General features: G+C 48.2%; 1 protein-coding gene across 1 annotated transcript in view; it reads left to right on the plus strand.

Annotated features, from left to right (window-relative positions):
- Positions 1 to 25450, plus strand: part of HORMAD1 (HORMA domain containing 1) — a 974569-nt gene that overhangs the window by 778828 nt on the left and 170291 nt on the right. The window contains exon 19 of the mRNA XM_086947457.1: positions 15067 to 15147. Coding sequence (XP_086803583.1) covers positions 15067 to 15147 — 81 coding nt within the window. The remainder of the gene's footprint in view (positions 1 to 15066; positions 15148 to 25450) is intronic.

Genomic DNA, 25450 nt, shown 5'->3' on the forward strand with positions numbered 1-25450 from the left:
ACCCATACTTGGACGATTGGCTGGTGAAAGGTCCTTCCCCAGTCAGCGTAAGAAATCAGTTCCAGACTTGTATACAGCTCTGCCAGAGACTAGGGCTACATGTCAACTTCGGAAAGTCAGTCATTCAGCTCACCCAGACAATCCACTTCCTTAGAGCTCTGCTAGACTCCGAAGCAGGAAAAGTGTTTCCTTCGGAGGAGAGACAATCATCAATCACCCAGAAATGTCAATTGATTCTTCGCGGCAAGGTTCATAAAGTGCGCAAGATTGCCTCCCTGCTAGGGTCGATGGCGTCTAGCATCTTCCTGGTCCCGAATGCTAGACTTCGAATGCGTCCTCTTCAGCAGGATCTGGAGGACAAATGGGATCAGCAATCGGCTCGCTGGGACGATCACATCGCCATATCAGACGCAGCTCGAGCTTCTGCTCCATCAACCTCCCCCTGTGCAAACACTGATCACGGACGCTTCCATTCTGGGATGGGGAGCGCACATGGGACCACTGCAGGTGCAAGGTCAGTTGTCACACAAGGAAAGCACTTACCATATCAACATACTGTAGCTGATAGCAGTCCACCTACCTCTCAAAGCGTTCCTCCCCTCAATCCAAGAGACATCGGTGCTAGTACAGACGGACAACACCACCACAATGTATTACTTGAACAAGCAGGGGGGAACACGCTCCTGGACGTTGTCGCTGGAAGCGCAGAGCATCTGGCATTGGCTTCTGGCTCGCAGGCTGTCTGTCACGGCGGTTCACCTTCCAGGAGAACAAAACGTGAGAGCAGACGCTCTAAGCCGTTATTTCGACGACAAGGAAGACTGGGTTCTACACAACGAAGTGGTAGAGGAACTTTTTCAATCCTGGTGTCGTCCCACCATAGACCTGTTTGCGGACGACCAAAACGCCAAATGCCGAAGCTTCGCCTCCAGATTCCACCGGCCAGGCTCGAGAGGGAATGCTCTTTTGATCGACTGGTCAAACAAATTTGTGTACGCCTTTCCACCTCTCCCGTTGATTCCGAAGGTGGTGAGCAAGCTAACACACTCGTGCACAACAATGATTCTGATTGCTCCCGATAGGCCAAGGCAGTGGTGGTACACGGACCTGCTTCATCTGCCAGTGACTCCTAACAAGAGGCTACCATGCAGGCCGGACCTGTTGTCCAAGATGGACGGGAGGATCTACCTTCCCAACTTTCCGTCACTGAGCTTGGCAGCATGGCTCCTGAGGTCATCCAATAAGGCCATCTAGGTTTGCCAGAGGACTGCATGTTCATTCTGAAAGAGGCAAGGCGTCCTTCCACCAGACATTCGTATGCATGCAAGTGGAAGAGATTTTATATGTGGTGTATACAGAATAGTCATGATCCAATCAAATGTCAAGAAGAAGCAGTTCTTCCTTATTTGTTGTATCTGGCGAAAGCAGGTTTAAAATTTAATTCCATCAAGGTGCACCTAGCGGCCATAACGGCTTATAGGTGGTCACCTTCTCAAACCTCTTTTTTCCAGCTAACATCTGTCGAGCACTTCCTGCAAGGGTTGAAAAAAGTATACCCTCCAGTGCGTCCTCCTTTTCCACCCTGGGAGTTGAACCTGGTGCTATCAAAGTTTAATGGGTCCTCCTTTTGAACCCATTCACAAAGCTACTTTACAAAATCTTTCATGGAAAGCAGCTTTTGGTGGCTATCAAGTCAGCTCGCAGAGTGAGGGAGATTCAAGCCCTCTGTGCATCAGAACCCTATACGGTGTTCCTTTTGAATAGGGTGGTGCTGCGGACGCATCCATCTTTTCTGCCTAAAGTGGTGTCAAATTTTCATGTAAATCAGACCATCTCTCTGCCCACTTTTTTCCAAATCCCTCTACTCCAGCTGAGAGGGCTCTACATTCTTTAGACCTGAGAAGGGTTTTAAAATTCTATCTTGACAGGTCTAAAGTGATTCGTCATTCTGATCATCTTTTCGTTAATTATGGATCGATCAGGACAGGCCATGCTGCCTTCAAACGTTCCATTTCCAGATGGATCGTTTCAAGTATTAAACTTGCTTACCAGCCAGCACAAACACCCCTGGGGTTTTCTCCCAAAGCGCATTCCACCAGGGGAAGGGCTGCGACTGCGGCTTTTCTCAATAATGTGCCCATGTCTGAGATCTGTAAGGCGGCGACCTGGCGTTCCGTCCATACATTTACCAGACATTATTGTCTTGATTACGACACGAGAGCAGATACCCAAGTAGGCCAAGCCTCCTTGCGGAATCTGTTTAACAGCCAGTCTGGGCTGTGATGTTGGGTCTTTTAAGGTAGAAGATGTACTTCTCATTTACCTGCAGGTGGTTGTTGGGCTTGCTATTCTATTCAGTGCTTATGACTATTGATGAGGATCCCCTGGAAGAGAAGGATAAGTTACTTACCTGTAATCCTAGGTTCGAGGCATGTGGGCTGCTGAATTCATATCTGTGCATAGATCGCCGCCTAGTGTTGGGTCCGGATGATTGCACATTGTTGTCCTGGAAGAGTCTTCGAAGTATCACGAGATAGGTGGCTCCTCCCCTGGACTATAGTGCGCATGGGCATCCTCTCCATCCTCAGATTGTTTTTTTCCGCCATTGGGTTCGGATGTACTTTCTTGACTCAAGTTCGGAATCAATATAAAACTCTTTGCGTAAGGCCAAAAGGCCTTCGGGGCGTCGGTATTGTCTCGTTCGGTGCCTATAATTCATCCAGTTCTTCGAACAGGAGGTCGAAGGCTGTTTGCCTTTTCGACACCAAAGGCCCAAACTACGACGACGATGGAACGGAGCCCGTTCAAGAGATGCGCCGTCTGCAACTCCAAATACCCTCACATTGATGTGCACCCAGTGTGCAATAAATGTTTATCCCCGGACCACGACGAGGCCAGCTGTATGGCCAGTTCCAAGTTCCGGTCAAAGAAGACGCTTCGACTTCGACGCGCCGCACGACAGTCTGCGCAGAAAGCGGCGCCTGACCCAGAGAACATCTTCGAGGCCGATGACGATGAAGGCGTCGATGAGGAGGTTCCTGACCAGCAGTCGGACCCTGAGTCGGAGCGAGACTCTAACTTCGGTGTGGACGAAGAAGACTACGTCCATGAAGAAGACGTCGTCGAGGTAGGAGACGACGCAGAGGTCATCGGAGCCCTCGATGACTACTCGAGCGATGAGCAAGGCCCACCCGCTGTTGCGGGTCCTAATATTGACACTGTGCTCTCTAAGGCTCATGTCGAGGCATCGCCGGAAGGCCTTAGCCGAGATCTTACTCCACATTCTATAGCCCCGCGTCAAGGCCCGGCTAAGAATACTTCAAAGGAGCCATCGGTCGATCCATCAAAATCGAAACCGAAACAAACAGAGGCAAAAACTAAACCGAAACTGTTGAAGACAGTCCTCGGATCGACGCCCTCGGACTCCTCAGCTCCAGTCAAGTCTAAAAGTGTCACAAGGGGGCGTCGGCCCGAAGAGCGGGGCGCCGAAGCCACTCTCGAAGGTCAAGCACGTCACTCTGACGCCGTCGACGTCCAAACATGGCGACGCTGCCAAAGGACTCCTGACTAAAAAGACTGTTGAACCAACGCTTGCATCCTCCAAGCCGAGGTTAAGCAAGGCCCTCGAGTCGAAGACAAAACCCGACCCGAAAGAGCATATCGCGTCGAAGCCCAAGGCCGTGCCTGCTACGCACCATGCGCTCGAGTCGACGCAAGGCCGCAAGCATGCTGGTGATCCACCAAAGCAGATCGGATCAAAGACGCCGTCGATCTCGAAGAAGGTCGGTTCGTCTCAGGTGCGTCCTCCAATTAAATACGGACTGCCCCCGACCGCTCGACCCAAAGCATTCGAACCACAAAAGGGCGCCAAAGCGTCCAAGAAGGTGTAGGGACCTTCCAAGTCTCAGTCCATTCCAGAGGAAGTAATGTTCCAGGCACCCTCGTACGACAATCAGTTGAAGCTCTTCATCGACTCGGATTCTGAAAGGCTCACCATTCACAAACGAAAGATCGCTCCAGAACATCCTTTGGAGTCATACAAGATCCCTCTCAAAAGAAAAAGGGATTCAGCCACCTCACTTGTTCTCTTCGAACCTGTGGAGTCATATACACAACAATATGCCTATTCTCCCACACGCAGCGATAAGGATGTGGGAGAGGGTTACGGTCAGATTGAATTTAATTAGCATGCTGACGCAGATCAAGATGAACCTCAATCCTGGAATGACCCGGTTGACCCTGATGAGCCACAGACTGCGCCTGATGCTCAGTCCTATAATGTCAAGACCTCGCCTACTGAAGACACGGCAGTGTTTAACGCTTTACTAGAAAGGGCGGCCATTAACCTTGACGTGGAAATGCACGCAGATCCAGTGGAGGAAGACTTTCTGTTCGATACTTTCTCCACCTCAGAAAAGTCAGTAAAGACATTGCCAATGCTAAAAGGTGTCCTGAAACATGCTACTGACATTTTCAAAGAGACCACCAGGGCAAGGGTTGTAAACCTGAGGATTGAAAGAAAATATCGGCCTGCGCCTGTGGACCCTACGTACATCAGGGGCCAGCTCCCATTGGACTCATTAGTTGTGGCTAATGCTCGCAAGAGAGCATACTCTCAGACTAGTGGTGATGCTCCTCCTCCGGACAAAGAATCCAAAATCTTGGAAGCTTCTGGCAAGCGTGTAGCTGCTCAAGCGGCTAATATTTGGAGGATCGCAAATACACAGGCCCTATTGGCTAGATACGATAGGGCTCAATACGACACATTAGAACAGCTAATGCAACACCTGCCTGATGTTTATAAGGAGGGAGCAGAAATGCTCATACAGGAAGGAAAGTTGATTTCGAATGCATCCATCAAGTGTGCACTCAATGCAGCAGACACGGCAGCTAGGGCCATCAACACTAGTGTTATGCTGAGATGTCATGCCTGGCTCCGCATCTCTGGGTTTAAACCAGAAATCCAAACAACTTTGCTTAATCAGCCAGTTAACCCTGACTTTCTTTTTGGTCTTGATGTAGACACGACCCTTGAAAAGATTAAGAAAGACACTGAGACAGCAAAATCCATGGGGGCCCTGCAGTCACAGCAGTTCAGGGGCAGTTCCTTTCGTCGCTCCGGTAACAGGGGAGCCTCTAGAGGTCAAGCATTGCAGCAAGCCCAATACAACAAGGGGAGCACGCAGACCACCTATAACAAAAATAACGGGTGGATATCGTGGGAACTGCACCAAAGGCAGAGGACGAGGAAATAACAATGCCAGATCCTCCGCCCCCAACAAACAGTGACGCCTTGTCACTGCCCCCAGACCATTTAACACCGGTCGGGGGAAGACTCCAGCAGTTCCTGCCGGTCTGGGAAGGCATTACCACAGACAGGTGGGTGAGACAACTTATCCAATACTGCTATTGTCTGGAACTAACCTCCACTCCCCCCAACATACCCCCAAGGCACCGTCCTATGTCCGCAGAGCACATGCACTTATTGCAGCAAGAAGTACTCTCCATGCTGCAAAAAGGGGCAATAGAACTTGTGCCTTTAGAACAGCAAGGTACAGGGGTGTACTCTCTGTACTTCTTAATCCCAAAAAAGGACGGTTCCCTGCGGCCCATTCTAGACCTCAGACCCCTGAACCAGTACATCTTGTCAGAACATTTTCATATGTTGACTTTACAGCAAGTCCAACCATTGCTCAGTCAGGAAGACTTCCTAGCAACTCTAGACCTGAAAGATGCATATTTTCACATTCCCATTCACCCAGGTCACAGGAAGTATCTCAGGTTCACCGTCAACAACCAGCATTACCAAATCAAGGTCCTGCCTTTCGGGGTCACCACTGCCCCCAGGGTGTTCACCAAGTGCTTAGCGACTGTGGCTCGGAGACAACACATCAATGTCTATCCCTACCTGGACGACTGGCTTGTCCAGGCAAAGTCAGCCCAGCAGTTTGCCAGCCACATGTCATGCACAATTCACCTCCTACACAGTCTAGTATTTTCACTGAATTACCCAAAGTCGCACCTCCAGCCCGCTCATGTACAACAGTACCTAGGTGCAACAATAAACACTCTGACAGCAACAGTGCAGCCAAACTCTGCCAGAGTCAACAGCATGCAGTTGCTGATTCAGAAATTCAGGCCCCAACACTCGCTCCCAGCGCAGGTATTCATGCAGCTGATCGGTATGATGGCCTCCTGCATCTTCATAGTCCCGCACGCGAGGCTACACATGCGTCCGCTTCAAGAGTGCTTGGCACGACAGTGGAACCAGGCTCATGGGCATCTGAAAGACCTAGTGTTGGTGACCGGTCGTGCATACAACTCTCTGCATTGGTGGAACACACAAAACCTTTGCAGGGGACGACCGTTCCAAGAGCCTGTCCCACAAATAGTGCTTACGACGGACGCATCTCTCCAGGGCTGGGGAGCGCATGTCCTCCATTATACCGTGCAGGGACTATGGACGACGCAGCAGCAAAAGATGCATATCAATCTGTTGGAGCTGATGGCAATCTTCATGGCGATAAAGGCATTCAAATTGCACCTGTGCAACAAAGTCGTGCTGATCCGGACGGACAACATGACTGCCATGTATTACATCCAGAAGCAGGGAGGCACACACTCTCCACAACTATCTCATCTAGCCCAGCGCATGTGGAAGTGGGCTGTACAGAGGAACATCTTCCTCATGGCAGAACATCTCCCAGGCAAAGACAACCAGATGGCGGACCTGCTCAGCAGGTACAGCCATCAGATGCACGAGTGGGAGATACACCCCTCGGTGCTCCAACCATATTTCCAGCAGTGGGGTCATCCAGAGATAGACCTGTTCGCCACAAAGGAAAGCACAAAATGCAAAACCTTCGCCGCCAGGTTCCCACACCCGCAGTCTCAGGGCAATGCGATATGGATGAACTGGTCAGGCAGATTTACGTACGCTTTTCCTCCAGCACCGCTCATACCACTAGTGGCACGCAAACTGCGGCAGCACTCCATGACGCTCATCCTGGTTGCTCCAACGTGGGCAAGGCAGGCCTGGTACACCACGTTCCTGGAACTTTCAGTGGTGCCTCATCAACGGCTGTGCCTCACGCCCAGTCTCCTCACTCAGAGCCATGGAGACATTCAGCACCCAGATCCGCAACAGTTGAGCCTTGCAATATGGCTCCTGAGGTCATAGAGTTTGTCTACCTCAACTTGCCCCCTGACTGTATGAACATCATCAAGGAGGCCAGGAGACCTACTACCAGGGCATGCTATGCGGCCAAATGGAAGCGATTTGTCATCTACTGTTCCAATAATAACATTAATCCACTAGATGCGTCCACGCAGAACATCATATGTTACTTGTTGCATCTATACAGATGCAATCTGGCCTATTGTTCCATCAGGATACATTTGGCCGCCATGGCAGCATATCTTCAAAACAGGCAGCATCTTTCCCTTTTCAGAGTGCCTGCCATTAAGGCTTTTTTGGAAGGACTCAAAAGAGTGATCCCTCCCAGACACCATCCCTCACCTGTCTGGAATCTAAACATAGTTCTCACCAGACTCATGGGACCACCCTTTGAACCTCTTCATTCTTGTGAGATACAGTTTCTTACATGGCAAGTGGCTTTTCTGATAGCTATCACATCGCTAAGAAGGGTTAGTGAGCTTAAAGCCCTAACAATTCAAGAGCCTTTCCTACAAATTCATGCTAATAGGGTAGTGCTACGTACCAACCCTAAATTCATGCCTAAGGTGGTGTCGCAGTTCCACATTAATCAAACCATAGAACTGCCAGTTTTCTTTCCAAATCCTGATTCTGTGCAGACCGAGCACTGCACACCTTAGATGTTAAAAGAGCTCTCCTGTATTACATCGACAGGACAAAAGACTTTAGAAAGACTAAACAACTGTTTGTTGCCTTCTCTCCACAACACAAAGGCAACCCTATTTCCAAATCAGGTATAGCCAGATGGATTGTTAAGTGCATACAAATCTGTTATCAATAGGCTAAACGCACATTAACAGTTCCCCCAAGAGCGCATTCCACACGCAGGTTAGGGGCATCCATGGCTTTCCTAGTTAACATTCCCCTACAGGATATATGTAGAGCAGCCACTTGGACCACCATACATACATTTACCAAATACTACTGCGTAGATGTACACTCCAAACAGCAAGCTGCTGTAGGACAGGCTGTTCTCAAAACCCTTTTTCAGACTGCTGCAGCTGGCACGGGCAACCACCGCTAAGGAGGTAACTGCTATTTATTCTATGCACAGATATGAATTCAGCAGCCCACATGCCTCGAACGGAATATGCTACTTACCAGCATGCATCTGTTCTTGGCATGTAGGGCTGCTGACATTCATATCGCCCGCCCTCCTCCCCGGTGCCTGTAGCAGTTGCAGCACTCAGAATCATTCTCAGGCATGGTCATCACTTACTGTATTACACTCCATCTCTGCCACAATGGCGAAAAACAATCTGAGGATGGAGAGGATGCCCATGCGCACTATAGTCCAGGGGAGGAGCCACCTATCTCGTGATACTTCGAAGACTCTTCCAGGACAACAATGTGCAATCATCTAGGCGGCGATCTATGCACAGATATGAATGTCAGCAGCCCTACATGCCAAGAACAGATGCATACTGGTAAGTAGCATATTCCTTCTCTTCCAGGGATATCCTCATGAAAGTCATAAGCAACCCACCCGCCTCCCCAGGTAAATGAGAGCTGTACGTTTTTTATATTTGTATTTAGCCCTGACATCAGGGTTATGCAAAGAACAACTGACCTAACTGTCACCCCTGAGGCATGATGGGAAGCCTGGAGTCAGGGCTGCCTTAAAGGCACAGTGCCAGTTTCTTGGTTGAAAATGCTTTCATTTTCTATGTTATTGCTTTTCAATGCAGCCTGAGGCTAACAATGTCTTTTATAAGCAATTTTCAGGAGTTATGAGTGGTTTTACTCAATAAAACACAAAATTCAAAGGATATTTGATTTAATGTGTTATTTGTTTCCTTTATACTTGCAGTACATGTACAAGGTTTTACATTGTGTTAGCCTCTTTTTGGAGCTGCATTGGTGTGAGAAAAATAATATATGTACATACATATATGTGGAGTTAGATATATGTGTTTTTACATATATATTTTTATATTGTTTCCGGGGTCCCGCACATGGGCGGGAATATTCAGTGCTTATGACTTTGATGAGGATACCCCTGGAAGAGAACTAGGATTACAGGTAAGTAACTTATCGCTCTCCAACAAGTTCACCTTCTTCCACACATTCTTCGAAGAGGGACTACTCCCCGACTGTCAAAGACAGCCCACGGTCAGGAATCTCTCCGGTGGACGACGTTGTTACTTTTCACGATGTCCTCTGCAGAGTAGCAAACAAGTTAAACATCTCTATGCCTACTCAGCAAAGCTCGTCCTCAATCATATTCAAGACTTTGAATCAGAGATCAGCAGTTAAGCCATTGCTACCTCTGGCCCCGGGTCTGCTCCAGCCTGTAATGGACATATTTCTAACGCCAGCGACTCTCAGCCCAGCACCAGCGAGAATCGTGAAAACATACAGGCCGCCTGAAGAGCTGATCCTCCACCAGATTCCATTATTATAGCTGCGGCCATGGAGACACACGCAGTAGTCTTCTCATCTACAGTTCCACCGGATAAGGAAAGCAGAGCACAGGATGCATGGGGGAGAAAGGTCTGTGGCACGTCAGCCTCCATGATGAAAGTACCCAGCGCTTCGGCCCTATTGAGCGTTATGACAGATCTCTGTGGGACTCTCTGCAGAGGTTCACAGAGAAGCTACCAAGGGAAGACCGCATAGATTTTGAGGAAATTGTGCAAGAAGGCAGCTTGGTGGAAAACCAAGTGATCAGCGCCGCAGCTGATGGCGCAACGCTGTCTGCGCATGCCTATACTCATGAAATCAGCTCCAGAAGATAATCATGGCTCCGTCTTACTGCAATTAAACTGGAAGCGCAGTCCCGGATTCTCAATCTCCCTTTCACAGGCTCATCCTTGTTTCGCACTCACACTGATAAAGAAATGTCGAGGATGAAGTCAGAACTCGATACCCTGAAGGCGGTTGGGCTTCAGAAGAAGAAAGAGTTCCGGCGCTGTTACAAGCCCTACGATTGGCGACCCTTCCGTCAGAGGGTTCAAACCCTTCATTGGCAGAGGCAACAGCAGCTGCAGGTTCAATTGAAGTCCCAGTTCCAGGGTCTTTGTACCCCCAGAGGAAGAGGAACCCCTTGTCAGTAATCTACATCAGCAAAAACACCAACTAAACAATGAGTGTCTGCTTCCTCCATCACTGTTTTCCACTCCAGTAGGGGGAAGTATTGCCAATCATCTGGAGGAGTGGCAGAGTATTACACAAGACCAATGGGTGTTGACTATGCTGCAAAATGGGTACTCTCTACGTTTTCGACATCAGCCTCCCTTGATCCCACCAGCGAAAACAACATGCCACCAGATAAAACTACTGCAGCAGGAGGTATATGTCCTTCTAAGAAAGTCATCAATCGAGAATTTCCCTGCATCACAACGAGGTCAAGGAGTATACTCAAGATACTTCCTAGTAAAGAAAAAGGGTCTAAAAAGTCAGATTTCAGACCTATTCAAGACCTTTGAACACTCAACAAGTCCATCAGAAAAGAAAGGTTTCCATGTTGGCTCTTCTTCATATATATCCACATCTACAATGGGGAGATTGGATGTGTTCGCTGGTTCTGCAAGAGGCATACTTTCATGTCCCAATCAGTTCTCATCACAGGAAGTTCCTGCGTTTCCTGGTGGGCTCCTCCCAGTTCAAGGTACTGCCCTCCGGGTTGAAGTCAGCTCCCCGAGTGTTCACGAAGTGCATGCCAGTAGTAGCAGCCGCTTTACGACGCAGGGGCATCTTTGTGTACACCTATCTCAGCTTCTGAAAGGTCCCTCTCCCCAGAGTGTGAGGAACAATTTTCAACAACGTCTAGACCTTTGCCAGCAGCTAGGTCTCCACATAAACTTTGAAAATTCGACTCAGCAACCCACGCAGAGAATTCATTATGTGGGGGCAACAATAGACTCCGCAATAGGAAAAGCGTTTCCTTCGGAGGAGAAACTGTTTTCAATCACACTGAAGGGCAAGCAGATCCTACACAACAACATACCTGTGGTCCGCCAGATTGCATCTCTTCTAGGATCAATGGCATCCTGCATCTTTCTGGTACCCAATGCCAGATTGAGAATGCGTCCCTTACAACAGGATCTGGAGGACAAGTTGGATCAAAGAACGGCTCGGTGGGAAGACAGGATACAACTGTCGCACACAGCCAGAGCATCAATACCATGGTGGATGAGACAAGAAAATCTTCTGGTAGGAGTTCCATTCTATCAGGCTTATCCCCCCCAATCTTTGATCATGGATGCCACCCTACAGGGTTGGGGAGTTCACATGGGGTCTCTCCTGACACTAGGTCAATGGTCAACAAAAGAACAGTTGTACCACATCAACATGCTGGAGTTGAGAGCAGTGCATCTGGCTCTCAAGGCTTTCCTCCCTTTGATTCAGAGCAATTCCATTCTAGTACAGATGGACAATACGACCACCATGTATTACCTGAACAAACAGGTAGGGACTCTATCGAGGCTCTGTCGTTGGAAGCTCAGGCCCTCTGGCATGGGCTCTTAACGAGAAATCTATCGTTTACAGCAGTGCACCTACCGGGAGATCAGAATTCACGGGCAAACGCTCTCAGTCAGCACTTTGAGGACCAACAGGGCTGGGTTCTAAACAACAAAGTTGTCGAGGGCATTTTCTAAGAATGGGGTCGTCCAAGCATCGATCTGTTCGCGGACGACACAAACAAAAAATGCTGAGACTTCGCCTCAAGGTACTACCGACCAGGGTCGAAGGAGAATACCCTTTTGATCAGCTGGTCATGGGCATTTGTGTATGCCTAATCGCTCCGGATTGGCCCAGGCAATGGTTGACCTTCTGCACCTGTCAGAATACCAAACCTGGAGATTGCCGTGCAGACCGGACTTGCTGTCCAAGATGAACGGGAAGATTCATCACCCCAACCTTCCCTCACTGAACTTGGCAGCATGGCTCCTAAGGTCCTCCAGTATGGTCATTTAGGACTTCCTCAAGACTGCATGACCACCTTGAAAGAAGCTAGGAGGCCCTCCACAAGGCTTGTAAATGGAAATGCTTTTTCATATGGTGTGTACAAAATATTTGTAATCCTACTAAAGGACAGGAGGAAGTCATTTTACCATATCTGCTTCATTTAGTTAAGGCGGGCCTTAAATTCGCCTCCATTAAGGTGCACCTGGCTGCCAATATGGCATACAGGCGTTCTCCTTCTCAACCATCCTATTTTCAGCTACAGGTAGTGAAGGATTTTTTACAAGATCTAAAGAAGGTCTATCCGCCTGTTCGGCCTCCTTCTCCCCCCTGGAATTAAACTTAGTTCTGTTTAAATTGATGGGTGCCCCATTTGAGCCTATCCACAAAGCAACCCTTCAACATCTTACTTGGAAGGTAGATTTCCTAGTGGCTATTACCTCAGCTCGCAGGGTGAGCGAGATTCAAGCTCTCTGCTCAAAAGAGCCTTGCACAGTGTTCCTCTTAAATAGAGTAGTTTTAAGAACTCACCCCTTCCTTACGAAGGTGGTGTCAGATTTTCATGTCAACCAAACCATTTCATTACCGACCTTTTTTCCTAACCCCTCTACTTCAGCTAAAAGGTCACTCCACTCATTGGACCTGAAGAGAGTGTTAAAATTCTATTTGGAAAAGGTCCAAAATGAGAAGAACATCTGATCAACTATTCATTAATTACGGTTTGATCAGAACAGGTTTTCCAGCCTCCAAACGTTCCATCTCCAGGTGGATAGTGTCATGTAGCAACTTGGCTTACCTGTTAGCACAGAAGCCTCTCGGGGCTAACCCCAAGGCTCATTCCACTAGAGGAAAAGCGGCTACAACTGCTTTCCTCAATAATGTACCGATCTCTGAAATCTGTAAAGCAACTATCTGGAGATCTGTACACACATTTACGAGACATTATTGTCTTGATTCAGATACCAGAACAGACACCCAAGTAGGCCAGGCCTCCTTGAGGAATCTGTTCAAATATTAATGATTACGGTTGTCTGTTGGGTTATTCTGTCTCATTTGCCCGCAGGTGGAAGATGGGCTTGCTATTCTATTCATTGCTTATGACTATTGATGAGGATCCCCTGGAAGAGAAGGATAAGTTACTTACCTGTAATCATAGTTCTCTTCCAGGGGTATCCTCAAAAAAGTCATAAGCAACCCACCCACCTCCCCAGGCAAATGAGACTGGTGTTTCCTCGTTTGGTTAAGCTTTATCTTTCTGTCCTAATCTCTGGGCTCCGCAAAGAACAGCTGACCTAACAGTCACCCCTGAGGCATGATGGGAAGCTAGGGGTCATGGCTGCCTTAAAGGCACGGTGCCAGTTTTTGTACAATTGCTTTAATTTTCTATGCTATTGGCTTACAATGCAGCCTGTATGCTAACAATGCCTGCTCTTTTTGCAGTTTTCATGGGTGGTACTCATTAAAAGGAGTTCAAGTAATACTTCCCCTACTGTGGTTTCATATATTCATTATGTGTTCTCACAAGCATTTATCATAATATTGCATTGTTTAGCCTCCTACATGGGGGCTGCATTGGTATGAGAAAAAATTATTTGTATATATATCAATATGTATATATAGCTATATATGTTTTTCATATATATATATTTTTTATTTCCGGGGTCCCCGCACATGGGCGTGAATATTCAGCGCTTATGAATTTGATGAGGATACCCCTGGAAGAGAACTAGGATTACAGGTAAGTAACTTATCCACGTAAGTAAATCAAACAATTAGTTGTGAAATGTAGATTTATATATACATTGATTTCACTTCTTCAAAGCAAGTTGTTGCTAGATGTATAATATCTTTCGTACACACATACCACCAGAACACCAACAGACCCCCTTTCATGTAACTACAAAACTCATTCCATAAGTATCAGCAGCTCTATTGAGAAAAATCTACTTTTCATACATATATAAATCAGCTATCTCGATATAATTCTATACCTTTGCCATGGTCAAACCGCCTTGTGAGCTTGATTCCTTAAAGGTGTGCAGATTGATTGCTTAAATGATGATCCTCTGTGGTGGTCTTTGGGATGGGCCTGTTAAATTATTGTAGTTTTAACTAAAAGCAAGGAAAATACTAGGACGAACAAGGAAAGAGAACTTACCTGTAATACGAATAGTCCATCTTGGACATTATTTTTGAATTCATAAACGTCCCACCCTCCTACCCATAAAGACCATAATGATGGTTACAATGGATCTCTGTGTCTTGACATAAAATCACTGGCTAACTGACCTTGTAGTGCATTGTGGGACATTGTGGCTTTTGGACTCTGTAAAGAGTTTGAGATGGGAAGTTAAATACTGGCTTTTTTCTTTTTTGTGAAAATATATAGAGGAGAAACTGACAGAGAATCAGCAATACAAACTGTATGTGCAAAAATAAAAAAGAATTAGAAACGTTTAGCTTATAACTTTGCATTTTTGTTTTCGAACAAGGAACTTCTTATGTATGTCAAAGAAGTAGTCCCACACATGAGCAGAGTTGTTATACTATTCATGAAGCAGATGCCATTATGGCGTATCTGCCTACAGGTTTGGAATAGAAGCAAGGCAAAGCAAGAGAAGATTAAAGTTGCATTGACTCCATTACTCGTAGCCCATACATTTTCTCCTATTACAATATTCTTCCAGCCTAGCCATCCGACATTGATCCTTGTCATTATGCCCGTATTAATGAAACTAGCAAGTGTTGTTATGTGGCACAATACCCCACAGGGTAGGTTTACAGGAAAACTAAGGGATAAGAGTAACAAATCCCAATAAATGTAACACTGCATTTTGCTTAAGGATAGTAACTTTGATGTCTTCACTATTTACCATCTGCAGAGTATCTGTGGTTTGTATATTCAATAAACATTTGACAAGATTCCTACGTGTCTCTTTTAGGTTGAACAGTTGGTAAATCAAACATCACAACTCGAGGTCTCTGGAGCCAGAACAAGAAGTGGGAAGATATTTCAAAACCTGGTTAGTATGTCTTATCTATTATCTGCTTGGCTTAAAAAGCTAATACATTGGCATTTTAGTGGCACAAAGTGCACTGTTCCATGACTCATGTATCCATCTGCTTTAAGGATGTCTCTAAGTTGTCATTAACTTTCATACTGTTTGCTGGTGGTGGCTAAATAATGTTCTAAGATCATCATTTATACTAACCAAGTGGCGGAAAGTGAGCATCTTTGTGATCTTCGGCAGGACTCACCTCATCATGAACCTTCCCTCCAGCAGCTCTCCCGTGGCACTAGCACAGAATTTGTGTTCTGGAAGTCAATGACACCCATTTTGAAGATTACTGATTTTAGATGACTTGGTCCTAGATAATGCTAGCGCACTCTCCAATCTGCTGCTGCTTGCTAGATCGATTAGCATGTGCATGTTGGATGATCCAATCATTTTCCGTGTGGTTCCAGTCAAAGAATCTGCTGAAAGGAGTTTCCCTTCACTAAGATACCCCAACACAAACAATAGTCATGGATGCTTCCCTTCAGGAATGGGGCACACATTGATCATCTAAACGTTCAGGGGACAGGGTTGAAGAAAGAAAAGACCTTCGATATCACCCAATACCGGTAGGTAACGGCCGAAATTATCGAATTTCGGCCGTTACCGACCGGTATTTGGCATTTTGGAATGTAGGTGGCATGATTGTAGGATTCGGTATTTTACCGAATCGGTAACTTGAGGAATCGGTAAATTACCGAATTCTTAACATACCGATTCGGTAAATTACCGAATCCGTAATGTAGGGAGCACTCAAATTAGTGCTTTTCTGAGTTAAGGATTCGTTATTTACCACCAACTACAAGTTGGTGGTAAATATCGAAAACCTTAGAAAAAAGCAAATATTTTGCTTTTACTACAGTGCGATGTGGCAGACATACATGTATGTGTGCCACATGTGCACACATGCACGATTCAGGGGTGAAACAGGGTGTCAATGTGATACCATGCTGCCACCCTTGAATATGTGCCCCCTATTACCGATTCGGTATTCGGTATTCACCGAATCGGTAATAGCGAATGCCTTCCCATTCATTCCTATGGGCCTCCAGGCCTATAGGAATGAATGGGATTTACCGAATCGGTAAATACCGATTCTTAATTACTGAATCCTACTGATTCGGTAACATTGAACGAATAATTATCTACATCCCATTTACCTATTCTTAAATACCGAATCAGTAAAATTCGGTATTTAATAATAGGTAAATAGAGATTACCTACATATGGCCCAAAGTTCCTAATTGTTAATGGACACCACAAAGTAATGCTACTTAAACAAGAAGAGAAAGACTCATCCAAACTACTGTGCCTGAAAGCGCAATCAATCTGGAGGTGGCTTACAGCAAGGGACTTACACATCATACTGATATATCTGTCAGGGATTCAGAATGAAGAACTGGATTTCAGCTGATCTTTCCAGTGGGTTCTCATGGATGAAGTTCTACAAAGCATCTTCCAGGACTGACAATATCCTCAAATAAGCTTGTTCACAGACCCAGGCAACAAAAAATTGCCATCCTAGTACCTGAGAAGCACTGTTCATGCTGGGTTGGAAGCACATTTTTTCAGAATAATGGACCTTTCTCCTGCATACCACCAGTGCCCCTTCCATACGGATTACAGGGCTTTAACCTCTTTGTCATCTTTTAAAAAAAATGTGTTAGGCTTCTTTTTAGTTTGGAATTTAAAGCTGTGTGTTTCCTGAGAATAATGAAGACTTTTGGAAATAATTAATTGTTGTATGTTTTTCGAACAAGACATGCTGGTGTATGAAAGAACATATAGAGAATCATGATATGACGTTGAGACACATTTCTGCAGGCTGAGCTATAGTGGCCTCACTTGGAAGAGAAAGTTGTGCAAGTTCAGAGTAAGAGTAGTACCCTATTTGAGAGGCACAGTATTGGGTAATGCCATTAGTCCCAAGCTAGAGTTAACAGACACAGTTCTGAAAACACCTGCCATCTGTTACGAGAACTAGGGGCCAGATGTATGACCCTTTTTTGCGGTCGCAAACAGGAGATTGTCCTGTTTACGACAGCAAAAAAGGGTCCAGGCATGTACAAACACTATTTTGCGAGTTACTGACTCACAAAATAGTGTTTGCAACTCTCGCTATTAAGAAGGGGCATCCCTTCCGAATTGCGAGTCTCAATGCCATGTACTATTGTTTTGCGACCGGATTTGCGGTTGCAAAATACTTGAGGCCCGATCCTCAGAATGAACTTAAGACTCAATCCTAAACGTACTACTATTTGGGTATTCACAGAATGCACTTACTACTTTTAGCATTCACAGAATGAACTTACTACTTTTGGTATTTGTAGGAGAGTAGGGTCTGCAATCCTATGATCACCCAGATTTTTTGCTTTTGTTTCACTGGTTTACGACTTTCTCTGGCTGTGGGCCTGCCAATCAGACCCACAGCCTGGCTGTTCTCTCTCTAAATTACGATATGTGCCCTAGGTGCATTTACCAATTGGTACTGGGCCACCTTATCAGACCCTGTAACCCAGGGCATAGGTGTACCCAGGGCCGCCAGGGGCTGCAGCATGTATTATGCCACCCCTGGCTGGCCTCCTAAATCTGACACAACTGGCTGCATGACAGCTGGGGCAAAGTCGTGTAATCACCCTTTGCTTTAGATATAGTAGCCCTATATCTAACCCTCCAATGGACACCCGAGTTCCTATCAGTCACTCCTATGGCAGGCCTTGACAATCCTGAAGGCAGAGTGCATGGGCTCGTGTGAACTAAGCTCTGGCCCGAGCCGAGCCCGGTTGCAGCTTGCGGAATCAAGACCCAATGGCTGTTCCATGATAACGCGTACCATATCGGTAACTTCGGTGTCGCGTTATCAAGACATGTCGAGTAAGGTGTCATACGAATCGGGATGCTGCCCTCTCACCAACTCTGGCGACGAGGTTAGCATTCCGCCCTTCTAGAGGGACACGACATGTACGTAACTGTGAACCCCGGTTAAAGTTAACGAAAGCCTCAGCTCCACAAAATGGATGCTGCCACCACAGACACGAGTCTGACCTCCTGCTGCTGGGAGTCCTTCCAGCGAGGAGCACTTGGACAAAGGGTTTCCTGTCGAGGGCGGTGTTCGCACCGTCCCAGACAGGGTTTGTGTATTCTGGGTAGGTAGGGCTTTTGCGAGAAGGTGACTGCGGAGTGGCACCCCGGTGCTCACTACGCATCTGCCGGTTAGAACCAGTTCCAGGGGCGACAGCCCTGGCCTGGGGAAAGTCCGGCAGGGGAGAGGGGTGTAACTACCCCCCTTCCTGGTCCCACCCTTAGGGCAGGACCTAGTCATGTACCCACCCCTTTCTTTAGGATAAAGGCCGGAGCGGGGACCCTTCCAAATTAGATCATCTTTGAATCAAGAACTACTTTCTACGAAAGGACCTTCAAGACTCTTCTCAAGATTTCTCCCTTGTGGCTAAGGAGTAGTCACCCTGCATCAGCGGGCACCATCTAAGAACTCTGCGGTTTGCTGTAAGTCCTTCCTCAAGGAATCCGACGGCCCAGCTCGACGAGAACCGGCTTCCCTGGCACCTCTGACCTCTACCCACGTCATCAGCTCAGCTGTGATCTGTGGGTGCGACGAGACCTCGAGGGACCGGCCATCATCAGAACCTGCACGCTCTTAAAAACCAGCACGACCATCGAGGTAACTCTCTGGTGAGTGCTCTGGGGTCCGAGAAGCCCCGACCCTGAGCCGCTCCAGCACCGAAGTGCAGTCTCCCAGCATCTCCACGATCTGCGTGGGGCCCTTCTGCTCGCTGCTCAGCACGTTGTCTGGTCACTAGCCGCTGGCTCGTGTCCTCCTGTGACGACATCCGCGAATCAACACTGCCGGTCTGGTTGCTCCAGACTGGCCCTTGCTTCCATCTTTTCGAGAAGCACCCCGGACCCTCCTGGTCCACTCAAAACGCCGACAGCGACATCCGTCGTGGGACAGCTCGCACCTCCACCGTGGTCGCCGACAACGCCTCCTGGTCCGAGAGACTGCAGAGCCTAGCGTCGCCCACTCACCTGGTCGAGGTGACGGCCAACCGGTGCCTTCCTGGTACCCTCTGACTACTGGCTAGTAGTACGAACTTGGTCCCCTCTGCTTTCAGGTTTCATCAATCTCCGATCCAGGCTTGGATCTCTACGAACTATTCATCACTGGTCGCCGGCCAGCAACTCCTTTTCTTCCGGCTCCTGGCTCGTCAGCGAAGACCCCGACGCCTGTAAGACTTGCAGCCGCAGCCCTCGTGGCTAGGTAACTCGGCACTTCGGTGCCTGCATAGCCTCCTTACTCTAGGGTCCCGAGTCCCTCGCTTCCGACTTGCCTTAACCTTTCCGTGTCCCCGGACACTTGTTTTTAAACTGTGCACTTGAAGTATTTACTAAAGAGATTTGGTTTGTGCTTAGTACCCTGTCCTCATAAAGAGTACAGGGCTGTTGTGATTCTTAATAAATATACTGTTTATTTTCATAACACTTGTGTGGTGTCCTTTCACTGGGTGTTCAAGGGGTACATGTGTGGTAAACAGCTGGCTTAACGCGCCCTCTTGAGTCTTTAGCCTTAGACTGCTCGTATCCACGCTACTAGGATAGCTGGTCTATAGGTTGACTTACAACCAAACACCATAAGGGTCGTTGGAACGATACATAGCGGTCGCTAGAATAGCGAACGTTGCATATCGGGCCAACTTCTCACATTGGTGAGCAGCGGTTGGGATTTGAGCTTGCTGTTGTTTTACCACACGTATCCTAAGAATATCTTGTTGAAAGATCGCACAAGTACTGTTAGTACATATAACTAAAGCTTAGAATACTCTGAGTTCTACTGAACCAGCTGTTGTAGCTCCTCAAGGCTTAGCACACCTTGGCTACAGCTCTTAGCAAGGGAAAAGTAGATAAACACATAGTGTAGGTAGGTGCATCACTTACACCACACTAGAAACAGTATGTCGGACAAAGGAGGAAACTCTGAGTCTCCCCTTGTGTCAGTTGACCCTCCACAGGTCATCCCGTCAAGATATACTGCGCTTAACTTCCATGAGTTACGACAAGTATGTACCTCTAGGAAGATTAAGCAAGGGGCTAACCCCACCACCTCCTTTCTGATTGGTCTCCTAGAGACTTGTGATGCCAGAAAGGCTGAGAAGCTTCTTAGCCCTTCTAATCCAGAAGGAGGCATGCCTCCCCTCGAGGGAACCCGGGACGATCCTGACCTCATTCACCTCGCAACTGAGAACGAAGATGAGGAGGAGGATGAGGATGAGGATCTCTCTGGGGACGAGGCAGATAAGGGACAGGTAGAAGTCGTCAGACTGACACGGTCCAACTTAAGCAGACATGATAGTGGTACTGGGGGACCCCCGGCGCTACTGTCAGGTGCGCTTAACATTGGGAATGGACGAGTTAGGTCTCTATCAAGAGGCTCTAACAGATCCCTTCGAACCAATGGCTCTCGCAACTCTTCTCAAAGAGGGATGACGTCCCCTCAGAGGAGAGTGTATGAAGCTAAGGAAAGGGCAGCTAATCTGAGGATCGAAAGGGAAGAACTTGCCCTGGCCAAAGAAAAGCTTGCTTTTGCTAGAGAGCAACAGTTAAGTGGGGCAGTCCCCACTGGTGGCAGCAATGTACCTAGTAATAGGGAAAAGAGTTTCGATACGAAACACCTTGGGAAGATAGTGCCCCCCTTTAAACAAGGGGACGACATCCACAAATGGATTACTGCTTTGGAGAGGGCCTGCACTGTGCAAGGTGTTCCCCAGAGTCAGTGGGCAGCTATCTTGTGGCTCTCCTTTGAAGGTAAAGGAAGAGACAAGCTCCTCACCACAAGGGTAGAGGACGCTAACAATTACCAAGTCTTGAAGAATACACTCGTTGAAGGGTTCGGCCTAACCACTGAGCAGTACAGGGTGCTGTTCAGGGATACCCAGAAAACGCAGTCTCAAGATTGGTCTGATTTTGTTGATTGTGCCACTAAGGCTTTTGAGGGCTGGTTGCTGGGCAGTAAGGTTACTGATTACAAAGGATTGTACAATTTGATGATGAGAGAACAAATTTTAAACAATTGTCAGAACCAGTTGTTGCATCAGCATCTTGTCGACTCGGATCTGACCTCTCCTCAAGAATTGGGGCAGAAGGCAGACAAATGGGTTCGTACGAGAGTTAAACAGAACCAGGGCCAGAATCAAGGTGGTCAGAAGAAAGCAGACCAGAAGGGTAAAGATTCTAAAGGGGAACAAAATGACCAGAAGTCTTCGACAGGTCCCCAACAACCCAAAGAGGGTGGGGGTCAGGCTCCCCAAAAGAAGAAAGAAGGCCAATCCAAACGATGGTGCCAGTACTGTAAAAGTAAATCTCACTGGTTTAGTGAATGCACCAAGAAAGGAGGAGGGCAGACTCCTGCCACTGCAGCCCCTAAGGCACCTGTGCCCCCTAGTACAGACAGCAGTGGTAGTGCGCCTCCCAAGGGTTTAGTAGGGTTAACCCTGGGTTCTGAGGGGCGTGACAACTTAGTTGGCACACTCACTCAGGCTGTCCTTGTCAGTACAGGGGACGTGGACGTGTCCCCTGGCGTAAGCCCCAATACCTTGGGCAAATACAGACAGACGCCTTTCATAAATGGAAAGATGGCTCAGGCCTATAGGGACACTTGTGCCAGCGTCACCATGGTGACGCCTAACTTTGTGGACCCTGGACAGATCATGCCAGGTACAGAATTCCTGGTGACCAATGCAAGAAATGTCACTACCAATCACAGTATGGCAATTGTAGCTTTCTCCTGGGGAGGGGTAACTGGCCAAAAGAAGGTTGTAGTTAGTCCAGACCTCCCAGTGAATTGTTTGTTGGGCAATGATTTGGAGTCGTCACAATGGTCAGAAGTGGAGCACCGGACTCACATGGAAATGTTAGGTTTGCCAGCACATGTGTTCGCTGTGACTAGGTCACAGGTCAGGAGATGCCCCACTGAACAGGTGCTGGATCCTGGAACAACGGACCAGACACCTCCCAAGAAAAAGAGCAGTAGGGTTAAGGCTGCGCCTTCCCCCTTGCCCCAGGTCGAGGATCAAGTCTCAGAGGAGGCTGACCTACAGGAATTGAGGGAAACTGAGCCGAGGGAGTTCGAACTTGATCAAGTTGAATTCTTGGGCTCAGGGGGACCCTCAAGGGAAGATCTGGGGAAGGACCAGTTAGACTGCCCTTCTCTTGAACCCCTCAGACAGCAGGCTGCTGCTGAGGCTGCTGGGAACGCCACAGGTACCCACAAGGTATACTGGGAAGATGGACTCCTGTACACTGAGTCAAGAGACCCCAAGCCTGGCATGACCAGGAGGCTGGTCGTCCCCTTGTCTCAGCGTGGTTTCCTACTTACCGTGGCCCACGAGATTCCCTTAGCAGGTCACTTAGGCCAGACGAAAACGTGGGACAGGCTTGTCTCGCACTTTCACTGGCCTCACATGAACGAAGATACCAAGGAGTTTTGCCGCTCCTGTGTCACTTGCCAAGCCAGTGGTAAGTCAGGTGGCACGACAAAGGCCCCCCTTATACCAATGCCTGTGGTGGGGGTGCCCTTTGAACGGGTGGGGATCGACATCGTCGGTCCCATGGAACCACCGACAGCATCAGGGCACAAGTTTATACTGGTGGTAGTGGATCATGCCACCAGGTATCCTGAAGCTATTCCCCTTAGGACCACTACAGCGCCTGTTGTGACAAGAGCCCTAGTTGGAGTGTTCTCCAGAGTGGGCTTCCCTAAGGAGGTCGTCTCCGACAGAGGTGCAAACTTTATGTCGAGCTACTTAACTGCTATGTGGAAGGAATGTGGTGTCAACTACAAGTTCACTACACCCTATCATCCACAATGCAATGGGCTTGTTGAGAGATTCAACAGGACCCTAAAAGGGATGATTCATGGACTACCGGAAAAGCTTCGGCGAAGATGGGACGTCCTGATCCCCTGCCTCTTGTTCGCCTACAGAGAAGTCCCACAGAAGGGGGTTGGCTACAGCCCTTTTGAACTTTTGTACGGGCATCCTGTAAGAGGACCCCTGTGTTTGGTGAAGGAAGGATGGGAGAGACCTCTCAAAAAGCCTGCAACCAACATAGTGGACTATGTGCTCGGCCTCCGCTCGCGGATGGCTGAATACATGGAGAAGGCATCCGAAAACCTTAAGGCCAGCCAAGAACTCCAAAAAGCTTGGCATGACCAAAAGGCTGTCTTGACTGTTTACCAGCCCGGACAGAAGGTGTGGGTGTTGGAGCCAGTGGCCCCAGCAGCACTCAAGGACAAATGGTCCGGGCCCCACACCATCCTGGAGAAAAAGGGAGAGGTCACCTACCTGGTCGACCTGGGAACTCCCCGAAGCCTCCACAGGGTGCTTCATGTCAACAGGCTAAAAGCATATGTCGACAGGAAGGACATGAGTTTGCTCATGGCCCTAGATGAGGGACAGGAAGAGGAGAGTGACCCTCTCCCCGACCTGCTCTCTCAGAATCCTGACGATGGCTCGGTAGATGGTGTTGTCTTTTGTGGCAGCCTCTCCGAACATCAACAGAGCGACTGTAAACAGGTTCTTCAGTCGTTCCGACATCTGTTCTCTCTGACACCCAGTCAGACCGATTGGTGCACCCATGAGGTCGACACTGGTGACAGCTTGCCCGTAAAGAGTAAAATCTACAGGCAGCCTGATCACGTTAGAGACTGCATCAAAAGTGAAGTGCAGAAAATGTTGGAGCTGGGAGTCATTGAACCCTCGGATAGCCCTTGGGCTAGTCCCGTAGTTCTAGTGCCAAAACCTCACACCCAGGGTGGTAAGAGAGAGATGAGGTTCTGCGTAGACTACAGGGGTCTCAATGCAGTCACTAAGACTGACGCCCACCCAATACCAAGGGCAGACGAGCTTATTGATAGGCTGGCCTCGGCCAACTACTTAAGTACGTTTGACCTGACAGCTGGGTATTGGCAAATCAGGTTAGCTGAGGACGCCAAGCCTAAAACCGCATTTTCAACCCCTGGTGGGCATTATCAGTTCGTGGTGATGCCCTTTGGTCTGAAAAATGCACCTGCCACCTTCCAACGGTTGGTGAATCACGTCCTTACTGGGCTGGATGACTTCTGTGCGGCGTATCTTGACGATATTGCTGTCTTTAGCTCCACCTGGGAGGATCACCTGGTCCACCTGCGGAAGACATTGGAGGCGCTGCAAGCAGCAGGCCTCACTATCAAGGCCACCAAGTGCCAGATAGGGCAGACACAGGTTGTATACCTGGGCCACCTTGTAGGTGGAGGTCAGGTTCAGCCACTGGAGAGCAAGATACAGTCAATCAGGGACTGGGCTCCTCCAACCACCCAGACTCAGGTTCGAGCTTTCTTGGGCCTGACTGGTTACTACAGGAAGTTTGTCAGGAACTATGGTTCCATCGTGACGCCATTAAATGAACTGACAAGTAAGAAAATGCCAAAAAAGGTTCAGTGGACAGCGAGCTGTCAAAAAGCATTCGATGACCTAAAGCAGGCCATGTGCACGGCGCCTATCCTCAAGAGTCCGGACTACTCCAAACCATTCATTGTCCAAACAGATGCTTCTGAGTTGGGTGTGGGAGCTGTTCTTTCTCAACTGAATTTTGATGGTCAAGACCAGCCCATTGCTTTTATAAGCAGACGGCTGACCCCTAGAGAGAAAAATTGGTCAGCTATTGAGAGGGAGGCCTTTGCTGTGGTTTGGGCCCTGAAGAAGCTGAGGCCATACTTGTTTGGCACTCACTTCAAGATTCAGACCGACCATAAGCCCCTCTTGTGGCTAAATCAGATGAAGGGTGAAAACCCCAAACTGCTTAGGTGGTCCATTTCCCTACAGGGGATGGACTTCACAGTGGAACACAGACCTGGTACTGATCATGGCAATGCCGATGGGCTCTCCAGATATTTCCACTTAGAACAAGAAGACTCACCTGGTCAAGGTTAGCTAGTTGTTCCGACGTTTGGGGGGGGGTCATGTAGGAGAGTAGGGTCTGCAATCCTATGATCACCCAGATTTTTTGCTTTTGTTTCACTGGTTTACGACTTTCTCTGGCTGTGGGCCTGCCAATCAGACCCACAGTCTGGCTGTTCTCTCTCTAAATTACGATATGTGCCCTAGGTGCATTTACCAATTGGTACTGGGCCACCTTATCAGACCCTGTAACCCAGGGCATAGGTGTACCCAGGGCCGCCAGGGGCTGCAGCATGTATTATGCCACCCCTGGCTGGCCTCCT

This window comes from Lissotriton vulgaris, chromosome 12 (assembly GCF_964263255.1).
Source record: "Lissotriton vulgaris chromosome 12, aLisVul1.2, whole genome shotgun sequence".
NCBI lineage: Eukaryota > Metazoa > Chordata > Amphibia > Caudata > Salamandridae > Lissotriton > Lissotriton vulgaris.